The 12,751-nt window shown below is 51.1% G+C and overlaps 4 protein-coding genes across 4 annotated transcripts; 3 read left to right on the forward strand and 1 right to left on the reverse strand.

The window, feature by feature from the left end:
- The first annotated feature begins 346 nt into the window (after positions 1–346).
- PSV08DRAFT_209917 (uncharacterized protein) lies at positions 347–3,961 on the forward strand. The gene is made up of 8 exons (XM_014225607.2): positions 347–965; positions 1,017–1,151; positions 1,205–1,287; positions 1,341–1,444; positions 1,496–1,777; positions 1,824–1,917; positions 1,969–2,010; positions 2,062–3,961. The coding sequence occupies exons 1-8, from the start codon at positions 398–400 to the stop codon at positions 3,832–3,834; spliced, it is 3,081 nt and encodes a 1,026-aa protein (XP_014081082.1). The 5' UTR covers positions 347–397; the 3' UTR covers positions 3,835–3,961.
- A 746-nt stretch (positions 3,962–4,707) lies between these two features.
- On the forward strand, positions 4,708–6,480 carry PSV08DRAFT_209921 (uncharacterized protein). The gene is made up of 3 exons (XM_014225608.2): positions 4,708–5,949; positions 6,005–6,133; positions 6,191–6,480. The coding sequence occupies exons 1-3, from the start codon at positions 4,767–4,769 to the stop codon at positions 6,316–6,318; spliced, it is 1,440 nt and encodes a 479-aa protein (XP_014081083.1). The 5' UTR covers positions 4,708–4,766; the 3' UTR covers positions 6,319–6,480.
- Positions 6,481–7,063: 583 nt separating this feature from the next.
- On the forward strand, positions 7,064–8,608 carry PSV08DRAFT_365806 (uncharacterized protein). Its single transcript, XM_014225609.1, has 4 exons — positions 7,064–7,237; positions 7,348–7,551; positions 7,719–8,231; positions 8,354–8,608. Exons 1-4 carry the CDS (start codon positions 7,124–7,126, stop codon positions 8,513–8,515), a joined length of 993 nt encoding a protein of 330 aa, XP_014081084.1. The 5' UTR covers positions 7,064–7,123; the 3' UTR covers positions 8,516–8,608.
- A 1,533-nt stretch (positions 8,609–10,141) lies between these two features.
- On the reverse strand, positions 10,142–11,311 carry PSV08DRAFT_381336 (uncharacterized protein; the record flags this gene model as incomplete). The annotated part of the gene is made up of 1 exon (XM_014225610.1): positions 10,142–11,311. One exon carries the CDS (start codon positions 11,309–11,311, stop codon positions 10,142–10,144), a length of 1,170 nt encoding a protein of 389 aa, XP_014081085.1.
- Between the last annotated feature and the right edge of the window lie 1,440 nt (positions 11,312–12,751).

The raw sequence follows: 12,751 nt of genomic DNA on the forward strand, positions 1-12,751 counted from the left end.
GAGAGCAGCCACCTTTACATGTACTTGTACTGATGTGTGAGCCGGACGGGAAGTCCAGCGAATAAGCACCAGATTGGTGCAAGCGGTGGGGTCGTGGAGACGCACTGATGAAGAATGCAACACTCGAGAGCCGAGACGCAGCCACACTGCGTTTGTCGAGAATGACTAGACCGGAATCCGGTAATCGATATTTTTGCTACATAATGCGTTTTCCTTATGCCGTGGGCCAATAGGTGCATATCGCACCGTTTTTTGACATGCGCTACCACACCGCATCACCCCAGCTGCTAAGCCTGCAGCACGCTCACGCGTTTTTAACAGACGTTGTCCCTCTAGTCTACCAGGCTTTTAAGCACCTTCTTGTACCCCAAACATCATTCCGTTGCGTGCTGGGAACATGCAGGAGCCCAACATGTTCCACAATATGTCCGGTCTCTCTCTCGAAGATCAAACCCTGGTCTCCAAATTCGGATATGGTCCAAGACTCACTGTTCCATCCGAGACGGTACACGAAGCCTTTGAGCGCATTGTTGACGAGCATCCTGCCGTCGTGGCTGCGGTTCACCAAGGTCAAAGCATTACTTACCTACAGTTGGACCTCGCTGCCAACCGTCTCGCACATCATCTCATCAGCTCAGGCCTTCGCCCAAGACAAAGAGTATGTCTTGTCGTTCAGAGATCGATAGAGATGCTTATCGGCTTCCTGGCAATCCTGAAAGCCGGTTGTCAGTATGTTCCAATCGACGGTGGTGTTGCTTCCGACCAGGCCCTGCAACACATCTTCGAAGATACCGAGGCGAGGTTCATTCTGTGCCTTCCAAGGTACTGGGATAAAGTCAAGCAGTTCGCGAGCCCAGACGCTATCGTCCTGGAATTGAACATGAACACTGGAGCCTTCTATTCTCCCTCGAGACCGGGTGTTCAGGTCACTGCGGAAGATGGTCTCTACGCCATGTACACATCAGGTAAGTTCTCTCATGGGCCCGGAATCAATCACTCGCTAACAGCTATCAAAGGGAGCACTGGAGTACCTAAAGGCGTCGATGTCAAACACGGCACTAAGACTAGCGCTCTCCTTTCAGAGCCGGGGAAGCTGGGAATCACAGTTGGCTCAAAGGTTGGACAGGTCTTGAGCATCTCTTTTGCTATGGGTAAGTTATGCACTGCTTGAGAAAAAGGCCCCGTTTTTCTAAACGTAGCACAGGAGCATGGGAGATGTTGGCCTCTTTGATGAACGGAGGAACATTATACCTCCGGGGATCCGACTGGGAAGCTACACTAAAGCAGGTTGGTGCAAACAGTCACTGCCACTAGCCAACTCCCAACTAATAGCGTTGCAGATCGACACGTTAATATGTACCCCATCTATCCTGTCCAAGTACAACCAACAGAGCTTTCCTAACATCAAAGTGCTCGCCGTAGCAGGCGAGGCATGTCCGCAGGCGTGAGTGCATCACATGTGCTAGAAACAGCGATTATGCTAACACGTCCTTAGTCTCGCCGATGACTGGGCTCAAGGCAGATCATTTTATAACTTGCTTGGCTCCACGGAGACCTTCTTGCTGTCTTCACATCGACATGTCAAAGGCGAGCACTTGTCCATCGGTCGGCCGCTACCAAATGTGTCATGTTACGTCCTGGATGACAGAGGAGAGCCCGTGCCAGTGGGCCAAAAAGGAACATTGTGGGTTGGGGGCAGGGGTATAGCAAAAGGCTACATCAATTTGCCCTTGACTACTGCAGAGAAGTTCCAGCTCGACAAATTCGCAAATGATGGGTACGTAGGATGTCGGCTATGTTAGAATGCACTGACAATTATCCAGTTCCGTGATGTACAACTTTGGCAACATTGTTTGCTGGAGAGCCGACGGCTCGTTAGACTCATTCGGTCGAATGGATGACCAAGTAAAGATCAAGGTTTGTCGAAGACTACAACTATGTCTCCAGGAATTCCGCTCACCTTTCTAGGGCTTCCGTGTCGAACTTGACGGCGTTACCTCCGTTATCGAAGTAAATAACTCCCAGGCCAAATTATCAATACTTGCTAATAATTGCCTATAGCAATTTACTGGAGTCACACGAGGTGCATCTTTGGTCATTGACGGAGTCCTTCATGGCTTCTACGCATCTTCCATCCCCGTCGACGAGCAAGAACTCGATACCTTCCTCCGAAAACAACTGCCTTACTATTCCGTGCCGGAACGATGGTTTCGCGTCGACGACGTGCCGTTGAACGCCAACGGAAAAGTCGACAAGGCGCAACTTACAGCGCTTGCTGCAGCAACAAGTTCTTCCAAGGCAGAAGTCGAAACCACAAAGAAGGGGCATGTGCGAATGGACTCGGGCGTTGATGTCTCAGATGAGGCTAGGAAGGTTGAAGCTCCCCTTGCCGCCATCATACATGACAGTCCACGAGCTTCGTCGCGCGATGTTGATCTCGAAAAAGGTTTTATAACTAAGAGTCTTGAGCGTCGTTCGGAAACCGAAAGCCCTGAGCCATACGAGACACTAACTGCACTGCCACAACCCACATTGTCGAACACACACGCCTGGGTACGACATCGCGGCTTGATTGCATATCGCTGGCTGCTCCTTCCCGTTGTCCTTACTAACATCGGAGTCGCATGCTGGCTTCTCTACGACAACATCAAGCAACACACATACCCACTCTCCGCGGTCGCAAACGCAACTGCGGCGAATCTCTGCGCTGCGATCCTGATCCGATCAGAGCCAGTCATCAACCTGTTGTTCAAAGTTTTTTCATCAGTTCCCACATGGGTGCCTCTTAGGATACGGTGCATATGCGCAAATGTTTTTCACATTGGCGGTATACACGTGGGATGCGCTATCGCCGCGCTTATATGGTTCGTCATATTTGTCATCGGTGCGAGCTTGGAGATGGCAAAGAGTGTGGATGAGAGAGCCATCTCAGTAGCGCCGGCGGTACTGTCCTACTTCATCATGTTCTTGCTGCTTACAATGACGGCGATGTCGCACCCGTACCTCCGGAACCGATACCACGATTTGTGGGAGGGCTTGCATCGGTTTGGTGGATGGACAGTACTGATCCTCTACTGGGTGCTCATTGGACTGTCCACCGCAGATATGGGTCGTCAAGTGGGATACTCGACGTCGGAAGCCTACCTCAGGAATCCGTCGCTTTGGCTCATCGCAGTCGCTACCTGGGCGATCATCTTCCCGTGGCTATTTCTTCGACGTGTTCCCGTCATACCCGAAGTCCTCTCTTCTCATGCCATCCGGTTACATTTTAATTCGAACCTCGGGCCAGGCAAAGGCATCCGTCTTGCGCAACACCCACTTGGAGATTGGCATGGCTTTGCGACAATTACCAATGGACCGAACAACGGCGGGTACTCTGTGATTGTTAGTCGGGCTGGCGATTTTACAGGACACATGATCGACACTGCGCCAACGCATGTATGGAGACGCGGGATTCCCACTTCGGGCGTGCTCCGGATTGCAACGTTATTCAAGAGTGTGGTTGTGGTAGCTACGGGGTCCGGCATCGGCCCGTGTCTTTCTATATTTCCGTACAAGCACATTGCCATGCGCATTCTCTGGACAGCACCCAACCACGAGGCAACGTTTGGAAAGGCAATGGTCGAGGATGTACTCCAGAGGGACCCCAAGGCCGTCATTCACAACACGCGCATGTCTGGAAAGCCGGATATGAGTCTGTTGACGTATAACCTTTACAAGGAGAGCGGGGCGGAGGCGGTGCTAGTGATTAGCAACAAACGGTTCACACAACAGATTGTGTTTGACATGGAGAAGAGGGGGATACCGGCGTACGGGGCGATATTTGATTCTTAGGCTTGCATTGGGCCTACGCGCTAGACGAGACGACGCGCACGACTTGACGATTTCCGAGTCATGATGTTATGAGTTGCATGTATGTACATATTGAATGAATGATGTTGCATGTCCAATGCAGTCTTTGCACGTTGCCTCTTTGCGAAGGTGTGAGCACGACGAGCGGTAGCCCGGCGGGGTTCTCCGCTGCTACTGAGCACGTGAGCAGTCTTGGCAGCTTGGCAGTCCGACACGTCCGAGCCTGCGTCACTGAAGAAGAAGAAAAGAAAGGAATCGAGGGTCGGACGCGCCGGTACCCCTGAGGCTGCCCAGCTGGAGACACCTTCCGTTCACATGGGCTGCTCCGCAGTTCCTTTTCTTGGTTCGGCGTCATCTTAGACAGCGAAATATCATGAATACCATTCGGGCAGCTTCTTTGCATTAACCTATAAAGGCTGCTCGACGATGGCGTCACTCGATTGGAACGCCAAGTCGCAGACAACCGCCCTATGCGTTAGCAGCTGCGCATCACCATTCAAGCTTTGCCCCGAAACATTTGCTTTTGTGTCGCCCTCCAATCTATCTTATCAAACAAAGCAGCTCATACGGGCAGGCCAGCCCTGGTCACGATGCACAGCACGATCTACTTGATCCTCCCGGGCAGGTGCATAAGGGAAGGACTACGGAGGATTGACCAAAGAAGAAGGAGATGTTGCTAGCGCCCCCAGCCAATTCGCAAAGCCGCCCAATCACGGACTTGCCAACCCATCCCCACGCCGACGCAACTAGGCTTAACGATGTATTATCACAGCCGTTAGAAGAAGGTCGCTCATCATGCCATGGGGCCGCACAGAATGTATAAGGCCTCTTCCGTGCTGCAATAACCAGTCCGCCAGAGTTACTTCGTGCTTTCGCTTTCACATCCCTCATTCTTTTTCCAAATCCATCTCAAGATGAAGTACTCTCTCGCCGCAGCCCTGATTCTCCAGGGTACAACTGTACTTGGCAGCCTTCTCCCCGTTCACTTCAAGGCACCCAGCCCTTCCCACTTCCTCGACATTGTCAACAATGGCACATACGATCTGGGCTGCCGACCAAAGGCTGTACCACATGAGGACGGCCACTTTGAGCTTCATGCTCTCCTGACCGAGGAGCAAATTGCCCACCTCGAAAGGGAATATGAGCACTCTGGGGAGATCTCTCTCCACCGACGCGACCTCAGCAAGAGGGCTGCCGACGCACCAATCGGCACTGGTGACAGGTGGCAAGGTGGTGCCGTCACACCTTCAGGTCTTGGAACCAAAGCTGCGGGATCAACAGTCAGCTCCATCATGAACCCTACCGAGATCAACTCGGCAATCAAGGGTCTCGTTAACGGTTATGGTATCAACACCATTACTCTGCCATACAAGACTTTCCAGGGTGCTACGCAGACCGCTGGATACGTCGGTGCTGGTACGGACAAGTCGCAGTACAAGCTCTACCTCAGTGCTGGCATGCACGCCCGTGAGCGAGGTGGTCCCGATCAGCTCATTTACTGGATCTCCGACTTGCTTGCTGCCAACAAGGCTGGAACCGGTCTCACATACGGCAGGAAGACCTACACCAACGCCCAGGTCAAGAGCGTTCTCGCTGCCGGTATTGTCTTCTTCCCCCTTGTCAACCCTGACGGAGTTGCCTACGATCAATCCTCTGGCTCCCTCTGGCGCAAGAACCGAAACACTCGCTCCGGCACAAGCGGCGCATCCGTCGGTGTCGATATCAACCGCAACTTTGATTTCCTCTGGAACTTCAAGAAGTTCTTCGACCCATCCACCTCGCCTGCTTCCACCTCGCCCAGTTCGGAGGCTTTTTACGGCACTGCCGCCGCATCTGAGCCCGAGACCAAGAACCACATCAGCATCTACGACAGCTTCCCCAAGATCAGGTGGTTCATGGATATCCACTCTGCTACTGGTGACATCCTATACAACTGGGGTGACGACGAGACACAGTCCACAAACAGCGCTATGAACTTCCTTAACACTGCTTATGACGGAAAGAGAGGTCGTATCGGCGACAGCACATACAAGGAGTACATGCCCTCTGCCGATGTCACCGGCATCAAGAGCGTTGCCTCCAAGACGGCTGCTGCTAGTAAGTTGACCCTTCAGAAGTTTTGTATAATATCTGAACTGACATTCGTATTTAGTGGCCGCTGTAGGTGGACGTTCATACACATCCATGCAATCCGTTGGTCTCTACGCCACTTCCGGTGCCTCGGATGACTACGCCGCCAGCCGCGTGTACGCCAAATCCGGTGCTAACAAGGTCTTTGGCTGTAAGTCTTGATTCTTCTACCTTGTGGTGTATGTATACTGACTTTGCACGCCTGTAGTCACCATGGAGTTTGGATACGCAACCAACTTTTACCCCACTCTCACCGAGTTCAACCAGAACATCCTTGACACCAATGCTGGTTTCATGGATTGGGCACTTGCTGCCATTGCTGTTGGAGTTAACTGAGGTGCGATCTTGACAAAAGTGATATTGAAATGATGTGGCGATGTGGCGTTTCTAAGGACTCGGCGGAGAGCCTGGGATGATGATGATTTGACTTCTATGTAAATACCTTTATCTGCATTTTCTATTTTGAAAAGATGAAATATAATCAATATTGCTACAACAAGAGTTTTTCACATGTTGGAGGTCTAGGGAACTGGCCCTGTTCCATCGTGAAGTTTAGACAATTGAGTCAGTAATGCTTCTTTTGGACAAAAGGCTATATCCTCGTTATCGCACATGAAAACTCATAGTTCCTCTCCCCGATACTTCAAACTCCCATTTTTGATGGATCTCATGTCTTTCCGTCATGTCCCGTGCGTCCTCAGGTAGATACGGACCGACTAGCTCCACAAACATCGTACTGACAGCAATGAATCTGCTGTGCTATGAGAAAGAGGCACTTTCAACGTTAAGTAACTATATGCCAGAGGCAAGGCTATTCCTGGGCTCCAAGTCTCTTCAATCAATCTTTTCAGCTTTACTGAAAGCCTTCAACTTATACCAATGTTGGATAAGCGAACAGCTTCTCAGCCGCACTTTAGCTGTGCCCTTTTAGGCGGCGAGGCTGAAAAGTAGCCAATCGTACCTCAGCCACGCCGGCATTGCATGTACATAGCCCATTACTTTGCGCCACGGTAAACTGTAAATTTGCAGTAGCAGCCCAGCTTTCAGGCCGCCGTCGTGACCTTTCGCCGCCGACATCGTTACTGTCTCGCGTTCATACCACCACACCTGTGACGCCCAATCAGCACAACAGCGTCGACAAATGGCTGGGAAACTGCCGCTGCCAAGTACTCAAGAAACAAGTTCCCGAATGTCGCCTGCGCTGAACTTTGCGACACTGGCAAGGGCTATCGGACGCGTTACACAGGTTCTACAAGTAAGCATGGGAACATCCCTTGGCAGCGAACAACCCGTCTTTCATAACAGAGCTAGACACCACCAATAAATCAAGAAAGATACAATAATCACTAACCCACCCCCAACCAGCGTCTCTGGAACGTTATAGAAACCCTCATAATCCGCATAGCAACACTCCCATACTACCGCCTCTACCACTTCAACACCATCAATCCCCTCCGCAACCTCGCCTACCTCGCCTCATCCCCCAACCCCGACACCAAAAAACTTCACTCCACACTATCAAGCTGGCGTACCAGAAAACTTAACGAACTCCAATTTACTACAATCTCTGTAAGTCTCCCCCCTTTTTTTTTCTCATCGCCCCTACCACCACCATCCACCCAGTCCCGACAACATACACACACACACGTCTAAACCGAATTCACCCAAGAACAAAAAAGGCACATGTTAAACTTAACTTACTATATTTTCTTTCTTTGATCTAATAATGAACACAGTGCACCGTCCTCGCCGCCGCCGTCATCGGCGCCTTCTCCTGGCCCACACTCTCCACCGCGCACTGGCTCACCCCCGGATTCTGGCATACCAGCTTAATCCTATCGATTTTAGGGATCTTGCTATCGGCGTCTGAGATTACGGTTTTGAATTTATTGGGGCCGGTCAGGTACACGGCTGCTGCTGCTGCCTCCTCGCATCTTCCATCACCCTCTTCCTCCTCTACCTCACCTAGTAATGTTGGCAGTGGCGGCGGTGATGGATTGCATGACGCGACGATGAAGAGGTACATGCCGCTACTTCTCTCACCTGTGATGATCAAAGAGGATGCAAGCGGTGGTGGTGGTGCGAAGCAATACTACGTCCCCCGGCGCAAGATGGTGTTTACATGGCAAGCACCGCTGATGTTCATGTCGTATTCTGTCTGCGCTTTTCTAGCTGGCCTGACGGTTTTGGTTGGCGTACCGATTGTGCGGGGGGAGAGGAAGGGGACGTGGGGGGATGAAGGGTGGAATGTACGTATGCTGCAACTACTTTTCTTTTTCTTTTTCTATCAAATGTATTTTTTGTCAAACGAAGAGGGGGAGGAAAAGAAAGTGGAAAGTTCAATGCTAATTCTTATGTGTGAGGGGAACAGATCGCGGTCATGTACCTTACGGCGTTTGGGGCTGGGCTTGCGGCGTTTGTGTATTGCTCGTTTTGGGTATATCACTATGTGCATGCTGAGCATGATGGGATTGAGCGCGACGAGTATCGCGAGGTGGGGCCTTGGGGTGTGTTTGCTGCTGGGTATGATTGAGGTTTTTTTAGTCATAGTAGGAATAGGTATGTTTTTCTTTTCCTGTGCTGTCGGTATTAGCGGCGATGGGAGTATGCAGGTACAGCGCATGGTGCTCCATGTACTATCAAACTTGTTTGTCTTTCGGTAAGAGCCAGGTCGGACCATTAACGTACAGTCTTGGTTGACCAGCTGTCTAGTCACGTTGATTCAGCTGTACTACGCCAAGGTCCTCATGGCTGGATCGCTAGTGTTTCTCTAAGTGCCATTCTTTGAACCATCTCATTGCCGTACCAGAGCCAGGGGTCGGAACTGCAATCCATTCTACCCTTCGGAAAACTCTTTTACCATTTGTTCATTTTGCTTTTGATCTCGCAGTGCCAATACTAGCTCTTACGCCGAAGTTCTCGACCTCCCTCTTTTACACCGTCATCTTTGCAATGATATTCTAGAGAAACTGGCTAAATATCCTCCTGGTTCGGCATTGTCTTTCATTTCAACACTAATGTCGCTCTTTTCTTTACTTTGGTCCTCATCCGATCCCGTGACACACGAGAGTACGGTACCAAAAAATCTACCGACGGAGTATCTACAAAAAACGCTAGTGATACCCGGTATATTCGGTACGTACGCAAGCACAGCCCTCTTCTCCCTGTAATACACCGATTCACGTAATTCGTCCCCCCTCCAAGCCGATGCACTGACGTCACCGCGTTTTATCTTCGTCCTTCACAGCCCCCCACACCCAGATAAACCCTGTACTCATCTGTCCTCTTCCAAGCGATGAACACGTAACACCAGCATGTTGTTTCTGCATCCCAAGATAACTGGGCATCCACCAGTCTTCCCGGTGCACCGCCCGCGTACGTGTTTGTGTGGGTATAACTCGGTACGGAACAATCTGACAAAAGCGCAAAGTAAGCAACAGCACAGATGATATTTCTCCGCACCCGAGCCTTTTTTTGAGAAAAAAAAAAGTCTAGGCTCCCTGTTGGCGCAGTTTCCTTTTTTTACGTTGTTTTTGTTTCCTCTCTTCAGGGAAGCAAGTATGCATTCAAGTGGCCGTGCTCTTTTGCTGCACTATTTTGTCGCAAAGTACTAGAGACAAAGTTTTTTTGATTGACGATCTCGGACCAGCAAGCACGAGAGACGCCAAGTTTGATAGTATCCGCATTATTGGATGCGCTAGACTTTTTCCCACGGATAGTAAATGTAGAGTTATCGGAAGAACCGTTCCACTTGTTACTCGTTTGACTTTCGATTTTCGGCATTTTTCTCGGCTCCGAGGGCATCAGTGTTCAGGTTTTCGCCATCAGTAGGTACCAGCCTCGCTTTTCGGCCCGTCTGACAGGAAAAATGTCACTAAGCTTGGCCCATGCAATTCCGGACTTGCGGGGGTGTGGAAAGTTGCGTAAATGATTGGTAAGTCCTTGGCAATCTTTTTTCTGGTTTCGCATTTCGTCATAATCATTACAGTCACAGATTGAATGAATTGGGTGTGGAGGATTTCAGGTTCAGAGGTAAAGAACAAACTGTGTTGGGGTAATCTATATGCAAAAAAGTATGTACATACACTTGAAAAACAAAACATGTATATATGTACGTTCAAGAAGTGAAGGAGGGGGTATCTTCCAAATATCAAGCAAACTAGAGCTCATCGCTGCCAACCCAGATGCTGTTGGCCTTCCAGTTAACGTACTCGGGGCCGATCTTCTTGATATCGGGGATACCGGTGTTGGCGGCGTCGTTGAGAAGCTCGTACCTGAGCATCTCGGCGGCCCTGGCGACACCCTCAGCTCCGTAGATGTTGGCGAACATGAAAGGCCTGCCAACGCCGACGGCCTTTACGCCAAGAGAAAGGAGCTTCAGGATGTCAGTGCCGTATCGGACACCGCCGTCAGCGTAGACCTCGACCTTGTTGAAGATTGAAGGGTCCTTCTTGTAGATCTCGAGCGCAACCTGGAGGGAAGAGGGCGAGGTGTCGACTTGACGACCGCCGTGGTTGGAGAGGAAGATAGCCTTGACGCCATTCTTGATGGCCTCCTCAGCGTCCTCGACGGTCTGGATACCCTTGGGGATGATGGGAAGAGAGGTCATGTTGGCGAGTTGGTGGTAAAGGTCCCAGGTGAGAAGGCTGAGAGACGAATCTGCGGATCCGACACTGTAGCGTGCAGCACGGTGCCTGATACCATCACCAGGAGAGTCGATGGTAAGAACAATAGCCTTAGCACCCATCTTCTCGATCTTCTGGAAAAGCTTCGCGGTAGCTGACATGTCTCCGGTCAAGTAAACCTGTTGGAAGAGAACTTGCTCAGAGCCGTTGGGGCGAGCAGCGTAGATTTCGTCCATGGTCTTTGATGAGAAGAGCGAGGCCATGTAGAGGATGTTGGCCTTAGCAGCACCCTGGACAAGACCCACCTCACCTTCATCGTTGGCATATCCACCACGAGCACATGGGGAGATGAAGAAAGGAGCTGAGAAGTTGTGGCCAAGGATGGTTGTTGGAATGGAGGCTGCAACGTTGGTGATGTCGCGTAGAACACGTGGGCGAAGTCGGAAGCGAGCAAAGACTTCAAGGTTGTTGCGGTAAGACCACTCGCCAGCAGCACCGTTGCGGTAGTATGTGTAGGACGAGACGTTCATGAAGTTACGACCAACCCATTCGAAATCGGGGAGTCCGACGAGGGACTTGAGAGGAGGGACGGTTTTATTAGCGACGAAGGCACCAAGTTGCTGGTCAATGCCAGTGTCAGGTTCGTCCAAGAAGGGCGCGGCAGCAAGAGCGCAAGTAGCAAAGGTAATGAATGAAAAACGCATCTTGGGCGATGGATTCAGTGAGTGTGAGAGAGTTGGTGATTAACTGTGAAGTAGTGGTGGAACGGAAGCAGGCTCAAGACATTTATATTTCATCACATAGGCCTACAAGTCGGTAAGATTATTGCAGGGGCGACTGAGAAAAAAAAGCTCGACTGGGCTGCATGTACCGGATAACGGGCTACATCCCATATCTTGATCCGATCCCTGTCTCTTCATCATGTGTGTGTGTGTGTGCCATGAACTAGTGCAAGTGGTATAGTCTGCCAAGATAGCGTTTTGAAACCAAAATGTGCGTCATCCTAGAAGGGCCGTCAAGGTGTTTGTCCATGTTAGCGGTCCTGACCAAAGTCTGAAGGTGGGCCAGGTTATCTCCCGTGGGAGCCGCCAAGATGTTCCAGAGGCAGCTGCATCCACGCTCGTGTTTAGCATGAATTAGCTGCCCCAGAGGGCTGCAACGGTATCGGTCCGAACACGCTTATGACAGGTCTGTCAGTTCAGGCACGCGGGAGATCCACCCTAAAAGTTGGTCTCCAGCGGAACGGCGCCAAGATGCGAGGATGATTGGTCCGCTTGGGTAAAAACATTGCGCAAATGTCGAGATTGCTGGGCCGGGGTGTGGGCGGGGCGCGACGAAAGCGTCACTTGCTCCGGCCTCAATTCCATGTAATCTTCCTTCCTGCTTAACTCGACAAACAAGCGATAAACGGCCGTTATGCGCCGTGCGCTACATAACCGGTTCGATGGATTTTGCGGGATGTGTGTATGTATGGGCATACAGAGTATGTCGGCAAGTAGTTGGGTGCTATGCAGGCAGTGCAGAGCACAAGACACCAACTGCTTGCGCACAGTCGCGGGTTCAAGCGATTCGTTTCATGCAAATGGGCAAGCTGTAGCGCAGCGACGACTATTTGGTTGGACGGGCGGTATCTGCTGTTTCAGAAACTGAGCCGCATTTACCTGGTGTGAATCAGATAATGTGGTGGTCACTGCAAACAGCAGCTGTGTCCGAGGTAAAGCCTAGTCGACTTTGAGCGCTACAGTATCATCGCATGGGTTCTTGGCTCGGAGGCAGAGGTTTGCCATCCACCTGTCGGCAGAAAAGTCACAGCGGATCCGGCCGAGCGGTTGGGCTGAAGGGTTTTACACGTTATGAAGGACAGCTTGATAGGTAACGAGTAACGAGTCGAAGCGAGCGGGAGATGCTACAATGCTTGGCACCCCGCATATGTCAGCACTCTCTTCCAACCCGCGCACGCTCATGCGGCCGCCTGGCCAGCTGCTTCTCTCTCAGCATCTTACCCAGACATCGCAAGCACACCGTTGGAAGTCATAAACACCTCCGAACGACGTAAACGTGCATGATGCAGGGGACTCTGCAGGGGTACGGAGGACTTGTCAAAATTTGCCTAGAAACATCGGGAGTCCGCCTTCCGCTTCTCT

This window comes from Bipolaris maydis (assembly GCF_028858645.1).
Source record: "Bipolaris maydis strain C4 unplaced genomic scaffold PSV08scaffold_15, whole genome shotgun sequence".
Taxonomy (NCBI): domain Eukaryota; kingdom Fungi; phylum Ascomycota; class Dothideomycetes; order Pleosporales; family Pleosporaceae; genus Bipolaris; species Bipolaris maydis.

Excerpts from the sequence above, each read along its gene's own strand:
- PSV08DRAFT_209917 (XM_014225607.2), top strand. The coding sequence starts at position 398 with ATGCAGGAGCCCAACATGTTCCACAATATGTCCGGTCTCTCTCTCGAA. Across the intron at positions 966-1,016 it reads CTACGCCATGTACACATCAG|GGAGCACTGGAGTACCTAAA; the intron begins GTAAGTTCTCTC and ends CAGCTATCAAAG. Across the intron at positions 1,918-1,968 it reads ATGACCAAGTAAAGATCAAG|GGCTTCCGTGTCGAACTTGA; the intron begins GTTTGTCGAAGA and ends TCACCTTTCTAG.
- PSV08DRAFT_209921 (XM_014225608.2), top strand. The coding sequence starts at position 4,767 with ATGAAGTACTCTCTCGCCGCAGCCCTGATTCTCCAGGGTACAACTGTA. Across the intron at positions 5,950-6,004 it reads CTCCAAGACGGCTGCTGCTA|TGGCCGCTGTAGGTGGACGT; the intron begins GTAAGTTGACCC and ends ATTCGTATTTAG. Across the intron at positions 6,134-6,190 it reads TGCTAACAAGGTCTTTGGCT|TCACCATGGAGTTTGGATAC; the intron begins GTAAGTCTTGAT and ends GCACGCCTGTAG.
- PSV08DRAFT_365806 (XM_014225609.1), top strand. The coding sequence starts at position 7,124 with ATGGCTGGGAAACTGCCGCTGCCAAGTACTCAAGAAACAAGTTCCCGA. Across the intron at positions 7,552-7,718 it reads TCCAATTTACTACAATCTCT|TGCACCGTCCTCGCCGCCGC; the intron begins GTAAGTCTCCCC and ends TAATGAACACAG. Across the intron at positions 8,232-8,353 it reads GGGGGGATGAAGGGTGGAAT|ATCGCGGTCATGTACCTTAC; the intron begins GTACGTATGCTG and ends TGAGGGGAACAG.